General features: G+C 44.2%; 1 protein-coding gene across 3 annotated transcripts in view; it reads left to right on the top strand.

Moving 5' to 3' along the window:
- Window positions 1-23758, top strand: part of CHN2 (chimerin 2) — a 282816-nt gene that overhangs the window by 241646 nt on the left and 17412 nt on the right. For all 3 annotated transcript variants that reach the window (XM_040644135.1, XM_040644133.1, XM_040644134.1), the window contains exons 7-8: window positions 8613-8690; window positions 23503-23587. In XM_040644135.1, the coding sequence (XP_040500069.1) occupies window positions 8613-8690; window positions 23503-23587 (163 nt within the window). The remainder of the gene's footprint in view (window positions 1-8612; window positions 8691-23502; window positions 23588-23758) is intronic.

Below are 23758 nucleotides of genomic sequence, written 5' to 3'. Positions count from 1 at the left end.
CATGGGGAGGAGCTTGCGGGCCAGCCACATCCTTGTGTTATCTTCCTCCTCTTTGGGGGCTACAGACCACAAGCAGAGAAGCTAGCAAACACCGGGGCAGTGCTTAGGAGCAGCAGGGACGACTTCTCTGGCACCGGTAGAGTTCAGAGTACATGGGACCCATTAGGCTGCGCTTAGAGGCATTAATAAAAAAAAGCCGTCCCTTTGATTATCATTCAGGAATCTGGGCTTATTTCACTTCAAATTTCTGGTTTTTTCACTTGCCAACGGGAATAGAGAGACAGATCTAGGATGCCACAGAAAACACCATCATGCCTGCCCCATATCCACCAGTCCCATATATGTACGTGTATGTGTATGCATGTCCACAAGTGTGCATGTGTATATTTTTCATTTGGGGCTGACTGAATGCCGGCAGCATTTTACCGAGCGGCTCTGGGCAGGATTTAATGTTTTGTGGCTTTGGGGAAATAACATGTAGCCCAGACTCATCACCCGACTTCGGAACCCCAGACATACGTGTGGGAACTGAACAGAAGGTCTGAGAACACGCTGACTCTGTAAAATCGTAAGTCATTTGATGGAAGGCAAGGAAAGTAGAAAGACTGCAAAAAAAGGTGGGTGTTTGTTTTCATGCAACAGAAGTTTCGTGAGTGCCAAACTGGTGCTGGTCTCATGCTCATCACTGGAGACTTGTTCATAGAGGAACTTTGGGCAGTGCCCCCTTTTAAAAGTTTCCGAAGAGCCCCCAGGAACAGGGAGGAGAGCCGTCCTTGGGTCCGTGAGCTGTGAGCGGCACCACTGCTGATCGGCTACAGCTCAAGCGTCAGGGATTCCCATGGACAGAAAACCAAGACACTGGATTCTGTTCCCCTGGACATGCCTGTTAGGACCTCAGTTTCCTTAACCGTAAAGTGAGAGTAATGACACCCACTCTACCTTCTTCATAAAGAGATGATATATTGTACCCCACAAATATACGATGCTACTTTTAATATTATTCCAGTGCCAAACCTGGTTGTGTCTCTGAGGGCCTGACCCTGCAGGTTCTCCCTGTTTTCAGGGCCCCAGCCTGTGACACGAGAGATCTGACAGCTTCATCAAAGGGAAGCCCAAAGTGCATGGCCCCTGGATTTTATATCAGAGACTCACCAGAGTAAATTGACTGGATAGATAGTGATGATGATAAGCCTCTCCAGTGGTCCTTTGACCTCAAGATACTTTATAGCCATGGACAGTCATTCATTCATTCCTTCAGCAAAATTTAGTAAGAGCCTACTTTGTGCCAGGTGCAAGGTATGACCCTGGGGTCTTATTCATGCTGACAGCACACACAGCACCTGATGTCATAAAGCTAGAAGTCTAGAAGGGGTCATGGACAATAATTTTAAAAGCATACTCATAATTTATGTTATAAATTCTCAAGACGACAGGAAGAAAGTGGTGGGAGGCAAAGCTGGAGAGGGGCAGGAGCCTCCACAGGCCCCTGTAGGCCACGGTATGGAGTTTTGCTTTTAGCATAACAATCCATGGAGGTTTTAAGTAGCACAGTGGGGGGTGGGGGTGGCATAGAAACATGATGACAGTGTGCGTTTGAAGAGGTATGGATTCCGCTGTGGGAGGGGAGGATGTTCAATAGCATTTAGCACTTGCATACCTCCGGCTTCTCTAACAGTCCCCCTGGATTGAAGCACTTGAGATTAGTACAGCAGCTTTCAATGCCAGGACTGTATTAAAGCCTCTGGACGATTTTGTTTAAAGTTTGGGGTCCATTCCCAGAAATTTGGACTTAACTGGTCATAGATGGAGCTTGAGCACGGCTTTTGTTTGTTCCCAGGTGATTCTAAATATCATCAAGGTTGAGACCCATAGATTCAGCGGAAAGCACAAAAACAGGTCCTCAAAGTATGGAACCAACGTCAGCATCACCTGGAAACCCGTTAGAGATGCAGGTTATTAGACATGATCTCCCGCTGACTGAGCCAGAAATGCTAAGGCTGGGGCCCAGCAGTCTGTGTTTGCACAAGCCTTCTGGGGATTCCGAGGCTGCCCCGGTGCGAGAACAACCAGCTGCCGACGTGTCGCAGGCAAGAGAAGCCGGAGCTTGGATCTGATTCTAGATCTAGCTGTAGAACAGCCCCGTCACGGGGAGGAGTGGAGGGGGCGCAAATCGTGAACTTCTCTGACCCTCGGTTCTCACCTGTAAAAACAGCAGGCAGGATTGGAGGGGCTCAAAGGTTGTCTATGATGTTAAGGATTTATTATCTAGGGACACTAAACCCAACAAAGTTGTATAGTGTACTTTTACAAACTCCGCATTTTTATATGATGGAAATAGAATGTAATCGTTGTTAGGAAACTTAAAAAGTACAGAAACGAATAAAGAAGAAGAAAAATGTCAATTAAAATTACTTCACCCAGAGATGACTGCTGCTTATCTCCAACGGTTTGGTGTGTTGGAGATGTGCTGGTGGGTTTTCTTCTGATATTTTCTGTGTTGTCTAATTAACAAAAGTGGGAACCATAGTATATATATAGTTCAAGAGCCTACTTCTTTCCGAACATTATTATATCAGGAGCATATCCCTTCATCATTAAAAGTTATCCTAATCATCTTTAACTTATAATATTCTGTTACATGTTTACACCATAATTTAACCTCTCCCCTCTCCTGGATGTGTAAGCCTTTTCTCATTTCTCAGTATTATTGTTATGATGACTATCTATGTATCTTCTCTATCTAATTCATCTGAAGATCTTTCCTTTTTTTTTTTTTTTTTTTTTTTAAAGAGAGAGAGGCAGGGAAGGGGTGGAGGGCGAGAGAGAGACTCTTAAGCAGTCTTCATACCCAGCGTGGAGCCTGATACGGGGCTCGATCTCACGACCCTGAGACTGTGACCTGAGCCAAAATCAAGTCAGACAGTTAACTCACTAAGCCACCCAGGCGCCCATGTCTGAAAACCTTCGTAAGAGAATCCTAGAAATAGAACCGTCGGATCAATGCACATGAGACATTTGATACGTTGCCAGCTTTCCCCCCAGACAGGAGCTGCCTCATCCAAACTCCAGCCGTCCGTCAGAGAGCTCTCCTCGGACGCCCTCGCCAGCATGAGTAGGACTGAGTTTCACTGCCTGTACTGCCACGGGGCAGCGGCTGCCTACAGCTGCACGGTAGTATTTGCCGCCAGGGTATATCGCTCAGGCTGTCACCCCCTAAGGGGGACTCAGACTCAAGGGACAGATGAGAGGGGCCCCAGGAACACAAGGGCTGGGGCTGGAATAGTGGAGAGAGACTCTTCAGGGACGGGTGATGACATTTTCAATGAACCTCCTTTAAAATGCGGAGTGGAACTTACTTGAAATCTATGGAAGAATGTCAGGTTGATGATAAATCGCGTTTTCTAGAAATTGGTACCAATAAGGCAGAATGTCATGGTCCCCGGAGGTGGGGCTGCCTGAGCCAGGCGAGGAGGGGCCCTGGGCTGGATGAACTTCTGAGGTCCCCACTGGGCTTATGATGTTAGGTGACTAAAGTCAGCACAGAGGGAAGGGTATTCCTCCTTCTCCCACCGTCCCTCTCTCCTGGGCACTTTGCACACACACCAGCACCCCAATGGGCTTCGTTTTCCCACACCTTCCTGCCCCCTACCCCATCTTCGCTCCCTTGTCTTCATCTGACAACCTTCCACGGCCTTCTTGTTACCTGATTCTTTCTTGGATTCAGGATCCTCATCATAGAAAGAAGGACAGTGAGAGGCCATAAAAAGTAGAACCCAAACCCTTATTTATAAAAAGGAAAAAGGAAGTGGTGAGCTTATTACATTATTTATTTATAGCCCCACCTACTTCCAAAAGTATCTTAAGTCGTGCCTGCTTTGGAAGAGGTCTCAGGGAAAACAAAAGTCTCCTCTTTCAAAAACAGACCAGGGAGCACCAGCCCTGGGAGTTGGTAATGGTGAACAGTGGGAAAGAGAGTAATTTGGGCCTTTAATCCCTGGATATTTTTTAATGTGGACATTTGAATGGGCCGTGTCCAGGGTGATTAAAAGCATAGATTTATTGTGTATCCAAAAGAACTAAAAATAGGTGTTCACACAAAAGCTTGTTAGCACTATTCACAATAGCCAAAAGGTGAAAACAGTGCAAGTGTACATCAACAAAGTGTATTGTGCCCAGACAATGCAGTATTAGTCAGGAAAAGATCGATGAAGGTAGTGATCCATGCTACAGCACTGAGGAACCGGGAAAACATTTTCCTAAGTGAAAGAACAGTCACAAAAGGCCATGTATTATATGATTCCATTTATATTAAATGTTCAGAACTGGGAAATTCATGGAGATAGAAAGCAGACTGGTGGCTGCCAGGGACCAGAAGGAGAGGGGCTGGTGAGGGACTGCTTACTGAGTGTGGGGTCTCATTGTGGGTGATGGGAACATTCTGGATAGTAGTAAGATTGCAGAGCATCGTGAATATATGTAATGCCGCTGAATTGTACACTTAAAATAGTTCAAATGGTAAATTTTATGTTATGTGTATTTAATCACAATCAAAAATAAACTTGTTCTTAGCAATAAATAAATAAATAAATAAAAGCCTAGACCTAGTTAGTTGTACCTGTGTTCTAATCTCAGCTCTACCACTTACCAGCTGTGTGACCTTGGGCCAGTCATTTAAACTCCCAGTTCCCGTCTCCTCATGTGTAAAGTGGGGATAATTATAACCGTCCTACCTTATAAATCTTACATGAGTCCGTGTATGTAAAGTCCTTAGTACAATACGTGGCACATAGGAAGCAATGCTGTGAATATATGTTTTATTAATATAACCCAGGTATTCTCCACTGTGGATAGTTTTGCCCCAGAGGAAAAACTTGGCAATGTCCGGAAAGATTTTTGATTACTACAGTTAGGGGTTCTGATGGCGTCGGCGAGTAGAGACAAGGGATACACTAAACGTCCTACCCTGCTCAGAACAGCCTCCCACGACAAAGAATCATGTGGTCCCAAATGTCAGTAGTTCCAAGGTTGAGAATCCCTGCTTGAAACAGAGCATGTAGGGAAATGTGCTTCCTCTAAAGAATGTGTAGACAAAAATAGGTCAGACAGAAGTTTTTGTTAGAAAGGATTGTCAGCCGAAGTATGAAACATCCACCCTGTATAGGGCACACATATCTATCAGTCACTGTGGGGGACAGAAAAGAAACCGGGGCGCTGTCCTTGAGATGCCTGGGTAAAGAAGAGCTCTGTGTGATGGAGTTCTTTAAGAGGGAAATTTTACCAAGAGATGTTTGTAATCATTTTTCCTGGAGCAAGAGGGTGATCTGGGGTCATCCACACTGCTCACAATAATGCTCGCTCAAATGCCAGCCCTTCTGGTTCCTTGTCAAGATGCATCTTAAGTGACCAGTGTGTGGTTCCTTCACGTGTCTGAATGTGTCTTGTGTCTGGGTAAATTCTATGGAACAAATATCTGCAAAAGAAACCACTGTCACGAACAGAAGTAAAAATTACTTGTTAAAAGTAAAGGCACAGACAAAAGAGAAAATATTAGATTTCCTTGTATTCAACCACCCATATACCGAAAGGAAAAGGAGACCCTTTTTGCCCACTTTCCATTTAAAGTGTTGTGTTATTAGACTCTGAAACCATACATCCACACAATTAGCCTAGTTTAGTTCACGGAGTCTGTTCCACCCAGAATGGCTCACCATCAAAAGGTCTCTGTGGGCCGGCTAGCAGTGAAGGCTTGGGAAGGGACCCTATTCCTTCTCTCTGTCTTTCTGCCTTTAGGCTAAGGATTGCAAGCCTTTCAAAGATACACCATGCTTCCACTCAACCCCCGTGAGTGGCAGATGTCCTTTATGATTGGGCAATGGGAAGGAGGCGGCTGGTGGGGCCCATCAAGAGGGCTGATCCCTGGAGGTGGAGGTCCTTGGAAGCTAACACACGGTGATGGGGGATCATAGGATGGGCGGGAGACCCCACCCCGGACAGTCACCTTTGCACAGCTGCCTCTACAATGCCCGCCTCCCGTAGGTACAAGTACTTCCGGCAACTTACATTTATTCCGTGCCTGCTATGGCGAGGAATTTTATTAGATACTCGTGAAGGGGAAAGAGAGGTGAATCAGACATAGAGCCTGTCACAGTGACTTCTCCATAGGGCAGGGACAAGTATAAATCACTCTAATAGAAGATAGAAAGGGACAAATGAAATCAGGAAAATGTGAGGAAAACCCTATGGGATTGTGGGGGAGAGAGTTGGCCTCCTGTGGGCAGTGTGGAGAAGCCTTTTTGGAGAGGGTGGCATCTGAGTTAGAATGTTGTTGAGCGTGTGGACATGTCACACGATCTGGAATATGCTAGAGGACGGAGCCAGCTACTGAGGTGAAGGGTGTGTGGGAGAAGAGGATATGTAGGATTTGTGGAGGGGAGTGCAGGCAAATGGAGGAGCTGGGTAGATTGAGACAAGCTCACGAAAAACCTGCAATGCCACAATGCCCTCAGGCCGTGGAGGGTCACTGACCTTTTCTGAGCAGGTGTGACCGACTAAGAAGAATAGCGTGCAGCTGTGTGTACGGCGTGTGTGGAGATGCTTTGGGGCAAGAATGGGAAGGGGGGCAGACCTGGCCAGCATTTCAGACAAAGCAGGACACGATGGCAGGCTGGGGCACCACCTCAGCTTACCTAGGCAGGACTTGGTGGTCAGGAACACAGGTGCTGGACACCGATATCTGGGGTTCGAGTCCTGGGCTATGCCACTTCTGCCAATGGCCTGTCCTTGGGCAACTTGCTTCGCCTCTCGGTGCCTCAATCTCTTCATCCAAAATATGGGAGTAAAAGTCTTGTTTCTCATGCACATGAGCTGAAAAGTAAGTGAGTAAGTGCAGTTAACACATTCTGAATGTCGTCTGGCACAACATAAGTGATCTTGCTTAACAGTTCAGTATAAACATTGGCTCTTAGGGGCGCCTGGGTGGCTGAGTCGGTTAAGCATCTGACTCTTGGTTTCGGCTCAGGTCATGATCTCAGGGTCATGAAATCCAGCCCCACATCAGGCTCCGTGGAGGGTGCGGTATCTGCCTAAGATTCTCTCTCACCCTCTCCCTCTGCACCCTCTTGGCTCCCCCTCTCAAAAATAAGGGAAAAAAATGGCTCTTATTATTACCGAAGGTAACAAGGATGATCTGGAAGGATGCACTTCTGAACCGAAGTGGAATGATGGTAATTGTCAGGAATAAAGAATTCTACAGGAAAACACCGACCTTGCATTATTCCTCACAAGGCTGCTGCAGGGCCTGGCATGTGGGGCCCTGTCTAGTAGAGGCCAGGATGGCTTCCATGGACTGGGCGTTCACGTAATGGTCTATCTACATTCTCCTCGCTTTCTAGTTCCGACAGCATTGATTTCACCGTCAGGCATTAGCTGCATTAAACCTTATCAGCAGATCAGGAGTAGTCCCAAGGCTGCTACAGTGAAGGGACTTGGGACCGGAAACTTTGGTCTCAAGGGAAAGCATCAAACAGATGATACTTTTAAGAACATGGGGAGCCTCGGGCTTGGGTGTTAACAGAATAAACATTGAAGATGTCATATTTAAAATAAAGGCAACTTTGACGTTTTGGTTTTAGTTAAGGAACATTCTCTTGTCTGTGTGTGCAGGGATTGTTTAGAGTTGGAGGGGAGAAGAAAGACTGCAGAGTGTCTTGGAGCAGGACCTCCTCCTCTTATGTTGAAACTCTGGCTGTAGAACTCAGAGCTAAAATGCTCTTCTCTTTTTCTGTGCCCCATTCAGTGTTCAGACTGTTCTAATTTAATGCATGCATAAGAATCAAAATTAAGCTTCAAGAGCTAGGGCAGTTGGTTTTTTTGTTTGTTTTTTTGAGAGGCAGGCTTTATCCCCGTGAGATTAAACAATCATCAGGGTCTAAAGGTTTAATCTGCCTGAGTTCAGCCCAGGATGGCGTTCAGAGCCCCAAAATATTTGGATGCAGCCCCAGGCTTTGAACATCAGAACTAGTTGGTGTGTGTGCGTGTGGTGTGTGTGTGTGTGTGTGTGTGTGTGTGTGTGAGTGAAATGTGCAAGCAAGCACGCACGAGAGGTCTCTCCTGGGGCAGGAGGAATAAAGCTGCCTGCCTGGCTGCCTCCACCGCGTCCTCCGTGGCGCTGGATACGGCTTGTGGGGACTGCTGTGCCCATGAATGTGTGCCATTGTTCCAGGCACACGTCGGCCCGAAGAAATAGCACAAAACAAGCCCCGTCCTTATTCAGAGGCAGAGCCCCCTCCATCACTCACCCCAGCCCGCCCAGGTCACATGCCGGAGGCCTCTGCAGACAGGACGCAGCTGCCTCAAATCTGCTGCGACCATTAGCCGCGCTTGGCAAAACCTGAGCGCGCCGAGCCCTCGCAGGGGGGACTAGAAAGATGTGGGGTCGGGGCGCTGTGCTCTCCGAGCAATGCTGGCTGGAAAATGAGAAGAAGTGTGCTGTGGTTCGGAAGCCTAAGCCAGGCAGGAAGCGCCAGGAGCTGCTGGCCGTGGCCTTGGGGGTGAAGGTGGGAGTCCGAGGCGCTTTGCTTTGGCCCCCTCTCAAACTCTTTGCCTGTTCACAGATCTCGTCCCTGGTCCGAAGGGCCGCCCTCACGCACAACGACAACCACTTCAACTACGAGAAGACACACAACTTCAAGGTAAGCAAGCCTCCGCGCTCTTTCTTCTGTTCTTAAGGGGCAGGTGGCGAGCTGTGGTTGAGGGATTCCGTCCCGTCCTTGTCCGTGAAGTAATGACACAGCACGTTCCGTGGCTTTCCACGTCCGCTACGTGCACCACGCACGTGACACCGCCGCTTTGTGCCACGCTGGGCCTCAGACAGCAGTTTGTTGATGCCGACACCTAGAAACACGTCTGTGTGTGTTAGCTTAGTGCTGGAGCCCCGGGCCCGTTTGCTGTTCCTACCGCTGGCCCCCGAGCCGGCGGCAGCCCCGTCTCTGGCCCCGAGAGCTCTTCGGGCGAACGGCGAGCCGTACTTTTCCACTCAGCGTAGCTGTAGAGTGTGGCTGGCTCTGAGCAACAGAGAACAGTTGCCCATTTCACAGTCTGTGTTTCGTCTTTGTTCTCGGGGATACTAACTCCTTCCGTTTATGTGTAGACAGCTGTGAAAGCACACGAGCACAGGAGATACCATCCAGAAGCTTTTGTTTGTGCTCGGGTACAGGGGGGCACCGCGGCAGCCTTGCCAAGCTCCCTCCCGGTGCAGCCTTGATCCTGCTCACCAGACCAGACAAAAAGATACGGAAAGTGGGGGGAGCTTTCGTGGTGATTGCCATGTGTGTGTGTATCAACTGGAAACCCTGCTGTCTTCATTGCGGACTAGCATCAGAAACCACGGCCCGCTTCCTTTGCCCTCATGTGCCTTCCAAGAAGGGCTGCAGGAGATTCTGATGCCAAATTGCAGGGCCAGGGATGCTGTTGAGTGGAGGAGAGATGAGATGGAGTTCGAGGTTTTACCCCAGCAAATGCGCTGACGATTTGGAAGCTGGAGAGAGTAGAGATGAAGGATCCAGGAAGAAAAGAGGAGCAGGGGCAGTAAATTGTGAATTGCTTTTTTTTTTTTTTTTTTTAACTCGCTTCCTTTAGGACCAGTAGCCCGAGTAACTATTGGAACTTTCTAGAAAGCCCTTTGTCAGAGGTGACCAGGGAAACCTCTTTCATTCTGTCGCTTTCCAGTTCTTCATAAGGACAAGTATGTGTCTATTCAATATACATTCGTGTCAGTTCGGTCTGTTTGCCCTGCTGCTGTTTTTAGAAAGCGAGCGGCTCGGGCATTTGCATGCTATAATTGAGCTGAGGAATGGAATTATCCAGGCCTCCGTATTTAGCATGAGGATGCAGAATTGCATTATATAGATCCTCATAGATGCCAGGACTCTTGATATTTCTGCCATTGCTGAAGAGTGACAGGTCTGATTGGCAGCATAGAAAGCCTTTATGTTTTTTCTCGTTTCTGTTTTCTGTATTTACCCTTATTAATTTTTTTTGCCTGAAGAAAGTGTTTTTTCTGACTTTGGGTGGAAATCCTGAATCTTTGCGTCCTGCAGATGCACCCCCATGAACTGGGAGGAGGGATCTTCTTGGACTTGCAAATTCTTGTCCCTCCTCTTGAAAATTCCAACTCTTTCGGCTTTCAGATGCGATTGGAATTAGGCCCTTACTGAGATATGTGTTTGCATGGGGAGAGCTTCTCCCTCTGTATACTGTGTCTGAGCTTGTGTGCAAAACACACGAGCATATCCAGTTGATGGACACTTCCAAAACTGACTTCAGTTTTTAAATCTCAGATCTCTGAAGGGGAAACAAAGACATTTGAAGTAAAAAGATAACTGAAACTCATTTTCTTAAATAGTGCTGTTGCTAACACGATCTATATTAATTACCTATCACTGGAACCCATCAACAGCTTTTTCAGTGTTTGCTTGAAAAGTCAATATCTGTTTGGTGTGACCTCTTCTCACACAGCTATCGAGAGAAGAAAAGGCAGAGAGCAGACAAGTTGTTAGAGGAAAATACATAAGCCAGACAGAGCATTGCTCTTCCGTGTTTTAAATAGATATCTTTGAGACATAGCAGACCCTTGAGTCTCTGTGTCCCTTGATTGTGGCTTTCAATGGTACTGCTCGTGCCACTGTCCTTAAGAATGAGTGGCAGGGCCAGGAGGGGGTGGTTCCCTCTGTCACTCCTCGCCCCTGCCACCCTCATTCAGCCCTCTCCCCACCCCCAACTAATTTTAAGTGGGAATTTTGCGTGGTCTTTAGAGGAATCCTCTAAAAGCTGGTCAGTGCTATAAATAGAGCAGTGGGTTTTCAGTAACACACCACCGACTTAACTAAACAAAGAAAACTGTTATCAAAGGCCCCCTGCCATCTGCTTGGAATTAGTGTAAAATTAAGACCTAAAACACAAATTTGCTCTTTATGCTGACATCTAATAGGTTTTGAAACTCTCTTGATTTGTAATTTGGGTTCTTATTTGAGAGTACTATGTCTGGCATAAAGTAAGTGTTCATTAAAAACAAATAATCACATTTTCATGATTATCAGTAAATAAGCTAAGCCTGGTCTGCACTCTCGCCTAGGGGCTCATATGAGAGATTCCAGTCTGTCAGCAGACCTAACGCCTCACCCCACAACAAGATTTTCTGCCCTGTTAAGGACTACTTCCCCAGGTAAAAAGCTGTCTCCTGGCTCTCCCCAGCAACTTCATCAAGAGGAATGAATAGAAACTCCCGCCCCTATACAGACTGGGAACTTATGCTCCATTCTTCCAGAAAGCTCTCCCCGGCACTGCGCCTGACTGCCTGCCTACTGTCCTTGCTTTCTAAAGAAAGCACGTCTAGGGAAAGGAAAAGACAAAAGGTATCTCTGGGAACAGGAACTTTTGGAAGCAAATTAAAGTTAGGCTTCATCTCCTGCAATAGTTGTGTGCTTTTCAACACAGGATGCAGGTGCCACTCTTGCTCCCTGAAGTCGCCGGGATTACTTGCAGGTACTGGGAATCGGGAGGTATTCGTTGAAGAAATTATGAAATTGACAGGATCCTCTCTGAAAGGAAAACTCTTCGATACACAGAAAAAAACACTATTTAACTCACTTTACATCTGCATCTCTGTTTATCTAGTTGACTGAAAGAAACACTCTCCTGGAGGTGGAAGAGCTCTCTTTGAGATGGTCTACCCTAATAGAATCTTGTGGCTAAGCTTCCAAATCTTCAGGCCAATGAATTTCAGAGCCCCAACAATCTGGATAACTGTCCTTTCTTCCTTCCCCACTTTGCGCAGTGATGACATAGTGGTGGCCAGCTTGGTCGTCCTGGCCACAACTTGACCTTTGGTGAGGAGCTTAGTTCTTGCAGCCTCAGTTTCCTTATCTGTAGAATGGGAGTGTTGTAAGGTTAATGAATACATGTAAATCGCTTATGGTCTGGGCGCCTGATAAGGTTAGCTTCGATTATTATTTCGCCATTCCTCTTTCTGTCTTTCTCATCTTGTGCTTTTGTGTGTAGCTTTCTTTGTCTCTGTATTTGTTTTCTACCCTTACTTCTTCATGGCCTTCCTTCTTTTTGCTTTCATCAATTTCTTCCTCTTCTCACTAACTACACATGATAGAAAAATGCAAGCATGTTTTGGGCCATGCCAATGACATGAGCGAAAACTTGGAGTCAGAAATGAGCCAGAAGTGAACAGGGTGCAGGGAAGAGACTGTCGGGAAAAGAGGTGCTCACTTCATGTGTGGGGTGGGCCAGATGGAAGCAGACCGATGACCTGGGCCTTTTCTCCGCTCACCCCTCTCGGGTGCTCAGCCCTCCCAACGTGCATGTGCGTACGTGTACATCACTCCCTCCTTCTACTGAATTCTCTCGCTCCACCCAGGCCTTGCAGGATACTCCTCTCTCCTTATATGGAATATGGATGAGGAGCAGAGCTCCAGAAAGTTCCAAAAGTTGAAGAGCAAATCACCCAACCCCCACCTGACCCCACATTCCCCATCCCCTGTCCATCTCCCTGTCCCTTCCTCATCCGTCCCCTTCCATCCCTTTCCTATTCCCCACCCCTCCCTTCCCCAGCCTCCTACCAGCTTGACTTTTCTCCATAGTACTGACCACTGGCAGGGCCCATATGTACTTGTGGGCTTGCTTTCCCCTTACCAGCTGGAAACACTCCCTCTCGGGCTGGGGCAGGGATTTGTGTCTGTTGTCCAGCAGACACCCCCTTGTCCAGAACAGGGCCTGGCCCAGCGCAGGCTGTCAGTGAATATTGGTTGAAAGCACGTGCAGCAGACATCTCCTGGCCCTATCTACCTAAGATGGCACATTGTCTCCCCACTCCCCACCCCACCCCACAGTCTGCCCTCGGCCATGGCTTGTTGCCCCTGTGTTAGTTGCATGCAAGCCCTTCCAGCTAAGGGCCCTGGCCAGGGTCAGCAGACTGTGCCGGAGAGATGGAGCGTATCAAGGTGTGCCAGGCCCATCCTCATTCCCCACCTGGCCAGCAGGTGTGGCTGGGCATTGCTGCCCAGTGTCTTACATTCGAGGATGGTGGACGAGACACATGTCCCAGATTACTTTTCTTGTCTCAGCTTCTGGTGTGGTGGCTCTCAAAAGTGGACTGCTCTGGACATAAGCAAAATGGTTTCCCAACACGCCCTTTTATGTCCCCCACCGTCTGTAGGCCAAGGCTGCACCACGAGCACCCTCTTCCCATGTACACCATGTGTCCAAGCGTGTTCTTGCAGCCGGCAGGCTCCTTCCGCACATGCCTACCCACCCCATGAGATCCTGGGCACCAGGACCAGAAGTCCAGGAGGCTGAGTGTGTCCTGGAGGTACGGCCAGGACACCTGTGCAGGGTATGGCAGCACCCCCACTGCCCAGTCTGGGTGATGTGGCCCATTTCCAGTTTCTCTGCCTGTCGTTGCTTTTTGCATTCTTATCAGTCCAGTGGGCATTTGCTTTGGAATAAGACATTTTTGCTTTCCATATGCAAACCCCTCTTTTTCCCTCATCCTCTTTGACTTGATAAAAATGTGTTAGCCCACTTTTGCCCACTCTTTTGCTGTCTCTCCGGCAGCAGAGCCTGGTGGAAAGAGGTAGGTTTTGACAGCAAACCCAAGAGGGACTCCTTGCTTAGGCCACACACCGGGGGAGTGGCTTGGTCAAGCTCCTCCTCCAATGTAAATCATGTGCTAACGAGTCTGACCCCCACCAAGTGCTTAGCTCTTATTAAGTTTATATTTTGTCTTATTCCAAAGGACATATAATTCAAAGGAGCTATTCTACGTGACTAAATGGCTGCTTCTGGCATGTTAAATCCAGAGAAATATTCCTTTTGTGTTTTGTGGGGAGAAAAATAAAAGCACCAGTGATCACTGTACATACTAGTTGGGTATTTTTCAAAGTTCTAAGAAGAGGAAACTGTTTAAACAGGCATCTTTTCTATTCAGCAAATATGGCCTGAGAGCCAGTTACGTGCCAGGCACTACCAGGTACAAGAGAGACCGTGGGGACGTAAGAATGAGAGCTCTGCTACTGGGCAGCTTTCAGCCAGAATGGTCTTGCTCCCCCTAGGACATCTGGCAGTGTCCAGAGCATTTCTGACCGTCACAGCTGGGATGTGCTGGTGGGGTCTCCAGTAGAGGCCAGAGATGCCGCCAGACATCCTACAACGCCCAGCCCAGGCCCCACCACAGAGAGTTACCCAGCCCCCGTGTCAGTAATGCTGGGGTTGAGAAAACACGCGCTAAATGATGGAGGAGCCCTGGAGGTTGGGCGGGGGAGGGGGGCGGGGGGGGGCGGCAGGGAAGTGTCAGAAGAAGGTCCGTGCTGATCACCCTCATAAACCCAAGAGGAAGTTAGTGCAAGAATCTATCACTTTACGCAGTGGAGAGATTCCCAAAAAGCTTTGCGGCAGTCACTGTTTTAGACATTAAATCCATTTTAAAGGTAGTAAGACGGCTGCTGAATAGACAGATCTGGGGGTGAGTGGTGCCCTGGTGCCGTGCAGGCCTCTCAGGGAGGCCCGGTCTCCTGTCACGGAGCGATTCCCCTCAGCTGGTACGCTCCCATCTGAAAAGGTTCACTTCAAGGTCAGTATTTCATCTGATCCTGCAAGAGGGAAAAGTCCAAAGTTTAACCTAATTTCTCAGGAGTTCAATGTCACATGATTATGGAACAGCAGGAGATGACAGGCAGGACCCTTGGCTGAGCTCGGGAGGCCGAGCACTGCTGAGCCTCCGGGTGACCACAGGCAAGCTGCCTGCCCTCCAGCTCTGCGGCTGACTCTGGGCAGTGGCCCCCCAAACCCAGTGACTTGTAGCTGGAGGTGACTTGAGCCACTTCTGGCCCCCCTCTTCTGTGCATATAAAGCAACGAAGGCAAAACTGCCTTTGACCCGAGGAACCCTCTTCAGACGAAAGTAAAAGAAAAAAGTTCTCGTATTTATGTATATTATTAATAGGAATAGTAAAAAAGACCAACTGAGGTGATAGACTTTCAGTTTATACCAGTGACTCTCTCTCAGGGTCACTTTACCCCCTGGGGCACATTTGGCTCAGTCTGGAGACCTTGGTGGTTGTGCCAGCCTTGGGGTGCTGCTGGCCTCTAGTGGGGGGACGCCAGGGGTGCTGCTAAACGTCCTACAATGACAAAGATTGGTCCAGCCCAAAATGTTCACCATGCCCAGGTTCAGAAACCCGGATGTATAGTGACGTGGAAAAGCAACACTTGTCAAGTGTCGCACCACCAACAGCACCGTCTTTTTCTTGCAGTCTAGAACCCGGTCCGCGCCGATTACACACTTGGATGGTGTCTACATTGACCCATCAAAACATGCTTGTTATGAAACCACCAGGGAATTCTGCCTTCCAGACTCAGCAGATCTGAGACAAATAACATCCTGCTCATTTAGAGTCAAGTCAGGGGATACTCGCGGAACGCCTGAGAGTTTTCTTGACAACCCTGGCTCTTGTTTTCACTAAGTGGCCATTCCTGGGCTATTTGTCAAACATACCTTATCTCCTGTAATATCATCTTTTTCTGTTTGGTGTGGTTTTGAAATTCCAGGCAGACCATGCCCAGTATAATGGTCTTGGACAGACATTCTTCCTGTCTGGGGTATTTTCTTCCTGTCTAGGGTATTTTAGTTACTGCCCTTAAGTTTGCAAAGTGTTTTTTTTTTTTTTTTCTGAAAAGATATTCCTGAAAATCAATAAACTTCACAGAATGGAAAAAGCTGATCAGTGATTTTTCAAGATATGGGGTATTTCACTGGGAGAGTAGCCATCATAGCTCAACCCCAAATAAAATGGGTTCAGAGAGTGACCTCAACATTGCATAGAGCCCACTTGTCTAGAGATTGTCCTTGTGGACCCAGAAGAAAATTGAACAATTTATCAGCCATGAAAATAAACAGTGGCCCATCACAAAGAGGAAATTAGGCAGTGGGCCTAAAATAATGTTTAACTAACTTTACGTTCCCCTCAGTCCCCATTTTGTTCTGTTTCTGTGGGAATGTGTATTTGTGGGGACACAGAAGTTATTTGCTATTCAAAAAAATGTCTGTCCGCATTTGTTTGGCTGAAGAAATGAGATCGAAGGCAGTGGGGATATATCAATGAGAAAGGGTGCTGGGAAATACGGGCAGGGCTAATACACATGAAATGCAATTTTGATATGCACAATTATTTTTTTAAATATTGGCAAAAGTGAAATTTTAGAAAATCTATGGCTGGCATAACCTGTATTTTTCCTGTAGCATTCAGTAGGCTAGTTTCTATTTTGTCTACGTAAAGTTAACATTATAGCTAGTTTCCAAACTTCTAAATATTGTATTTTCATTTTTACCCAAAAGTATGGAGATATTTCCAATGTGATTTCTTATCCACTGGAGATGATCCAGAAAAAAAAATCGTCACTCCTTTTTTGCACGACCTGCAAGGAAAGAATGCCTTTCAAAAACCAAGCCCACCCTCACTAGCCTTTGGCTATGCTGTTTCCTCCTCTTGGAATGCCCTCTCTCAGTCATCTGCCACCCCAGTCAACATTACTTCCCCACCAAACTCCATCTTTCCCAGTCTGGTGAACTCCTATCCATCCTTCAAAACTCTGTTCAATTAGGATTTTCCCCAGACTTCTCAGAAGTAATGTATTAAAATCCCTGTTATACTCATCTTACAGATGAGATGCTTGAGTGCAGGGAGGGCTGTGCTCCTTTGATGTATTTAACTTCGTACATCCAAGGACTAGTACAGTGCCAGGTTCGAAGCAGGCAATCAGCATGTAAGTATGGAATAAATGAGTGGATAAAGAGTGGGTGGATAGGTGGATGAAATAGGAAATAATTCATCTCTCTGACATCCTTTTCCCACTAATCTGTAATGCCACTTCTGAGATAAACCAGTTCTCCACACAGGTGTGATTCAGTTCCTGACCTTTCTGCTGTGCACTACCGGTCTGTTTGTCTATCCTGCAGTGTTTTACTTTTTTGTAACTATCGATGTCTTGATATATGGTCAGATGTGTTTTCCTACATTCTTCTCCTTATTCAAAATTTTCATGGCTAGTCTTTTGGCTTTATTCTTCCGTATGGATTTTAGGGCCATCTTGCCAGGTTTTGTGAAAAGCACCACAGAGATTTTGATTGAAATTGTATTGGATTTATGCATTTATTTGGAGGATAATTGATGTATTATAATATTGAGCATTGCTATGCACAAATATAGAATATTTCTCTTCTTATTTATGTCCTTAAAGTCTTTAGTTATTTTCTAATTATTTTAGATTTTGCTGTAAATGAAGTCTTTAATTTTATTGTACAATAAAATGAATTATTGCTCTGTATAGTAATGCTGCTGATTTCTTCATGTTGCTCTTATATTAAGCAAACTTGATGGCCTGTTTCCTCTTTCAATTATATATCTCTTTGTCTTGTTCTATTCTGCTGGCTAAACTCTGCGGGATAACGCTCAAGAGAAGCATTTATAGACAGCCTTATCTTTTTGCTGACTTTAAAGGAAATTATTCTAATGTTTCATTTTTAAATGTGAAGACTATTACTTGTGTATCAGAGATGCCTTTAATCGTCTATTTTTAGGAGAGTTCCCTCTGGTCCTAGTAGCTAAGTGCTATTGTTATGAATGGATGTTGAATTTTATTGATTGTTGGTGTTCTGATTTTTGAAATGATTATGTGCTTTCTCTCTCGATTGTTATTGTGGTGAATACTAGTGATACGTTATCTACCTTAAATTCCTGAAATAAGCCCCCTTGGTCATGACATTTTAAAATAATACTGCTACATTTAGTAGGATTTTTTTTTAGGATTTTTACATTTATGGTCATAATGAAATTGACCTATAATCCTACTTTCATGTTCTTGTATAGTTTTTGAGTCAAAATTGTATTCATATAGCGAATTCTGGGCCTTTTTTTTTTTTCTCCTCCAATCTGGAATAGTCTATACTGGTTAGAGATGATTTGTTTGCTAAAGGTTTGATAAAACTAAAGAAAATCATTTGGGACCTTTAACTATTTGAGGGTAGATCTTTACTACAGATGCAGTTACTTAATGGATATAACTGAATGTAGGTTTTCCATATTATTTGGGGTCATTTTTATAATTGATATTCTTTAAGAAAATTATCTATGTCACAGAACTTATAACTTTGTTAGTATAAAGCTAGCTTCTCAAGGTTTGTGTTTCATATCTTCATTGCATTTGCATTAGTTTCTCTTTATCACTCGTGTTTTTCTTGATCAGCCTTGCCCAAGCTTTGCCTATTGTAGAAATCTTTTAAAATCACCTTTTAGGTTTTTTATCTTTTCTTTCGATCTCATTATATTCTGCAATAATCTTTATTATTTTTTATCTCACTTTGTTATTTTTCTAGCTTCTGAAATAGTATACTTAGCTTGTTAATGTTCAACCTTTATTTTTAATATATTCATTTAAAGTTTCGGTACTCCATAAGGAGTGTTTTCTCTGTCTTTCAATTTCAAATATTTCTATTAAGATTTTTTTTTTCTTTGCTGAATTTGTAGAATTGTTTTAAATTTCCACATATGCTGGGGTTTGGCTGTTGACTATAGGTCTTTAATTTTATTGCCATTTATCAGAATATGGTCTCTATCATATCAATTCTTTTCTATAGGTTGAGGCTTGGTTTGTGGTCAGTTTGCATAAACATTTCACGTGTTGCTTTAAAAGAGTACATATTCTATGAATTGCTGGGTATGAGGTCCCTTTTATAGCCCGTATATTAACTTTATCTATTTGATCTATTAATTTCTGTGAATAGATGTTAAAATCATTATGATTATGGATTTATCAATCTGTCCTTGTAATTCTTTCCACTTTTGCTTTATATTTTTTGAGACCGTGTTGTCATGTGCATTACAGCTCAGGATTATTATATCTTTAGGGTAAAATTAAATCTCTAATTATTATGTAATGACCATCTTTATCACTAATAAAGAAAATATGTTTTTTATATCAAGATATCTATTTGGGGTTTCTGTTGGCTAGCATTTGCTACGTATGTTTTTTCTATCCCTTCACTTTCAACATTTCTATTACATTATGTTTTGAGTGTATTTCTTGCAAAGGTTTTTTTTAATATCTGAAAATTTCTGTCTTTTATTTGATGTTAGGGCCACTGATATATATTGTGATTAGAGATGCATAAGGATTTTTCTTTTTTTTTTTTCCCCCTCCCTGTATTTACTGTGCTGCTCTATGGCTTTGTTTCCTTCTTTCTTGCTTTTTATTGGCTTGATGAAATCTTTATTTCTTTTTTCCTTACTCACTCAGTAGATTCCATCCCACTCTTTCTGCATATACTCAAAATTCTAATACATGTGTAATTAACTTAAAATCTTCCTCAGTTAATTAGCAGCTCTACTTACATACCCCAAATGATGAGAACTGCAGAATGCTTTAACATTTTTAAGCCCCTCCAATCTCCCATGCCGTTTTCTCCCTTTGTTTATAAGTCCCCTGAAATTAGCCATCTTGCTGTTGTTTTATGCAGACACAGCTTGATTAGATCGACCCCTGTTGCCAGTTTCTTGCTCACCGTGGCTCCTTGAATCCTGTTCTTTCCCACTAGGTTCAAAATGCTTCCCACAGACGTATATATCCCATTGTATTTCTCTGACTAAGGATCTGTGAGTGAACACTCTTAGCATTTGTCTGGAAAATATCTTTACTTCATCCTCACTCTTAAATGGTAATTAGCTGGGTATAGAAGTTAGGTTGGCAGTAATTTTTTCTGAGCACTTTGATGAAATTTTTCCATAATCTACTAGCTTCTTTTTGTTGAAGAGAACTGTTTTCATCATAATTGCTGTCCTTTTATAGAAACAACCTGTTGGGTGTTTTTGGTTTTGGGGTTTTTTTGTTTTTGTTTTTTGGAGGGTTTTTTTTTTTTTTTAAGGATTTTGCTTGTCCTTTGGAATTCTGCAGTTTCCATATGATCTGTATAGGTTAGATTATTTTTTAATTTACCATGTTTGAGACTCACTTCGCTTTTCTGAATCTAAAGATGTGCTTTTACTAAGTCTAGAAAGATCTCAACTGTTTCTCTTTTTGAATATGCTTCCATATATGACCCAAAGCCCAGCGTCTCTCAGCTTTTCAAGATCGTCACTCCTTCACTTCCTTCTCTTCTTCATTTCCAGTCTCTTGTATATATTGCATCAATTCCAACCACAAGTGAACATGCCCTAATGTCTTCCATCTTTTATTTAAAAAATAAAATAAAATTCTCCCTTATCTCCATATCTCCCTGGAGCTATTTCACTGCTCTGCTGGGCATCATAGCCAAACTTCTTGACAAATTTTCCTACACATTTCTCCACTCCCATACCTCCCATTTATTCTTCATGTCACTTAAGTATGACTTTTGCCCTCACTGATCCAAAGAGACTGCTCTTGCCAAAGTTACTAATAACTTCACGTGTCTGCATCAGTGTTCAGTCCTCATGTAACTGGACCTCTTCCCAGAATTGAACATGACTGACTACTCATTCCCTAAAATACTCTTCACATTTTGGCTTCTGAAGAGCTTGACTCTCTTGCTTGGGTTGAGCTTTATTCTCTTCATTTTCTACCTTCTATCCCTAATAGTTTTTACCCATTTACAAATTCTAAGTACCATTTATTTGTCAGGGGTGGCCAAATGTATACCTCCAGTCCTCTCTCCTCCTCTGAGCTATTGAATTCTGTGTGAATTCCTGCTTGAGCTCAACACATTTAAGTTTAAACTGGCCAGAGCCGAATTCTTGAATTGCTCCCCCAAAGAGTGTCTTCCTTATCTGAGCAAATGTCATCACCATCCACCTGGTTTCTAAATCTAGAATCTAGGAGTCATTCTTAATTCCTTTTTCCCTCAAAGATCCACATTTATTCTATCATGAAGTTTTATGAATTCGGTCTTAAAAATAAACCTCAAATCCATCCACTTCCCATCTCCAACTCCAGCACCCTGATCTTGGCCTCTATCCTTTCTCAACCAGAAACTACTAACTAGTTTCTGAATCTCTTTCACTATGAATACTCTCCCATCTGTTCTCAACATGGTGGTCAGAACATCTTTTTTTTTTTTTTTTTTTTAATCATCTTCCTACTTAAAATCCGTCAAGAGTTTCTTATTGGACCTAGATAAAAAGAAAATCTATGCTCATTAATAAAACCTTCAAGGCCCTTTCCTACCTTCAACCTCAGATATGTTCTCTCCCCTCAGTCTGGTGTTCAGGCCCCCTGGCCCTCTCATTCCTCAGTCACACCAAGCTCTTTTGCTCCTGCAGGGCCTCCGTAGATTCCTTCTGCCTGGAATGCTCTCCAAGCCTGCCCCTACCAGTTTGGCTCTTCCCCTCCTTTAAGCAGCATGAGGTTGTTTTCCAAGAGAAGCTTTTCTGACCACTGTGGATAACATTGGGGCCTCTCTTAAGTCTCTCTAGTAACAATTTCTTTTTTCTTTTATAGCCCTTTCCACACACTTTTTTCTTCTCTTTTGGAGTTGTATGATTTTATTTTATTTTATTGATATTGCGATTTCAACCATATATTAACTAACCATCAACTTTGTTACCATAACTAACCAGCACCATCCCTTTAGAGCCTTTCTAGTAAAATAATACTAAGAAACCTTTGATTGCTAAATTTAGAAAATCTTCAACTGCCAACAGAATGCCTTACTGAGGGATTCTTTAAGGACCACGATTAATCTGAGTGGGCCTCTAAATGAACCATGGCATCTTGGCTCTGTGCGAGTGCAGGCTTTCCCTGGGATCGATTCTCGGCATTCCCACAAGGAGGCTTTGTCGTATCTTAGTGCATTCCCTTACAACACAATTACCCATTTTTAGTAAAAACAATTCTGAGAGGGTTTTTTTTTTTTTTCCATTGTTTTTCAAAGCAGAAATAGTATACTGGACAGTTTGCATGTGACAAACTAAAATACCAAAACTTAGTTTCATGCATAGGAACCATGGTCATAAGTTGTTCTTTTTGATTTTTTAACTTGCTTACTCTGTCTGCCTTTACGAATCTATAAGTTCAGGAGGAGGGCACCAGGTCTGTTTTGTTTGCCGCTCTACAGATATGCAATTAGTGTCATATATAAAGAAAGACCTCAGAGTGATGCTTTTTTTGTTTTAAGTAGAGCTCTGATGAGTATCTTCCCAAATTGTACCCATAGTTGTCATCCTCATCTTTTTTTGTGTTAAATAAAACTAGCGTCCTGAGTCACTGACCTCTACCTCTGCAACTAATAATACACTATATGTTTATTAATTGAATTTAAATTAAAAAATTAAAATTAAAAAAAGTAGCAGACTGGCCCCCCGGTCTGTTAAAAAAGATAACACTGTATGTATTTGTTAATGGAGGCTTAAAACTTTGAAAGTCCTTAGTAATGTTTCATAATACTTTAATTTCGTAAAAATTCAGAACATTTCCACATGGGTTTGTATGTCTCCAAGTAGACTGTCTGTGGTGGTTTTTGGCTTACCATGGCCACTTCTGCTTTCAAGGAATCTCCTAGTTCTGTGTCTTGAAGCTCACTGGTGCTAGAGAACATGTATTTTTGTTTTGTTTTGTTTTGTTTTGTTTTGTTTTGTTTTTGTTTTAAATCATGACTTAATACATGGTCCGGTCACAAGAGGCCCTGTACCTGAATAATTAGAGGTAAAACCATCCTTACTTCATAATATTCAAAATATTTAACTGGCTGGGGCACCAACCAATCAGACTCACACCAGAGCCAATCAGAAAGGACTTTGAAGTTACACACCCATAGGCCACACCCTGTGTGCTGAGTCCGGACCCTGTCTCTAGGGAAGGCAATTCTGTAGACCCTACATTTTTTTACATCCCTCATTTTTTTAATGCCTGGTTTTTTGGCTTTAGGTTTGTTTTTTGTTTTCTTGTTTTCTTAGAAGTGGCTTAAACCCTTGGAACCTTTAATTGTCCCATAATCATGTCTTATTTATACCTGTCTGGATATTTTACACATGGAGCAACTTTGGTCAAAAGGATGCAGTAATTGAGTTCTGCCTTCCAGAAGTTGCCTAGCTAAATGCAGGTTATGGTGACTGGCCCAGGCTATCTTGGGTTTGTCCACACAGTGCCTTGTTTGGGTTGGTGAGAGTCTCGTTCCTTAGCTGATGGCCGGCCCTGTAATCTCACTGTTGCTCCATATTCCTCTCTGACTCTGCCCTGGGGCACGGTGGATCCGTAGAGGATCTTCAGAGATCAAAGCACATCTCTGAAAATCCTCTAGGGTTTGCTCCGGTCTGTTTGTAACTCCACTTCACTGGGAAGAAAAGGCCCAGTGAGGGATGCTCACTCCCACTGAAGTCTTTCTTTCTTGACGTCATCTCTGTGTTTCACGTCCAAGGCCACCTGCCTTCAAATAACTGAATTTTCTGACATTCTTCTTCTTTTTGGATCACAGGTCCACACATTCCGAGGCCCGCATTGGTGTGAATACTGTGCCAACTTCATGTGGGGGCTCATCGCCCAAGGCGTTCGGTGCTCAGGTAGACACAGAACTTTCTTCATCCTTGTTCATTTATATCAAGTGACATAATGTTGAGCTGGAGATCACTTCTCCAGAGTTGGGAAACAGGTCCAGGTTCACTCAAAATCTAGCTTTCTGGAAGGTTCAAGTCATCTCTCTGCTTAATGGAGAGACTGTTTTAGGTGTCTGC

Source organism: Ursus maritimus, unplaced genomic scaffold (genome assembly GCF_017311325.1).
Source record: "Ursus maritimus isolate PB19 unplaced genomic scaffold, ASM1731132v1 scaffold_3, whole genome shotgun sequence".
Taxonomy (NCBI): domain Eukaryota; kingdom Metazoa; phylum Chordata; class Mammalia; order Carnivora; family Ursidae; genus Ursus; species Ursus maritimus.
Note: the sequence above shows the minus strand (reverse complement) of the source record. Positions and strands in the feature narration are given on the sequence as shown.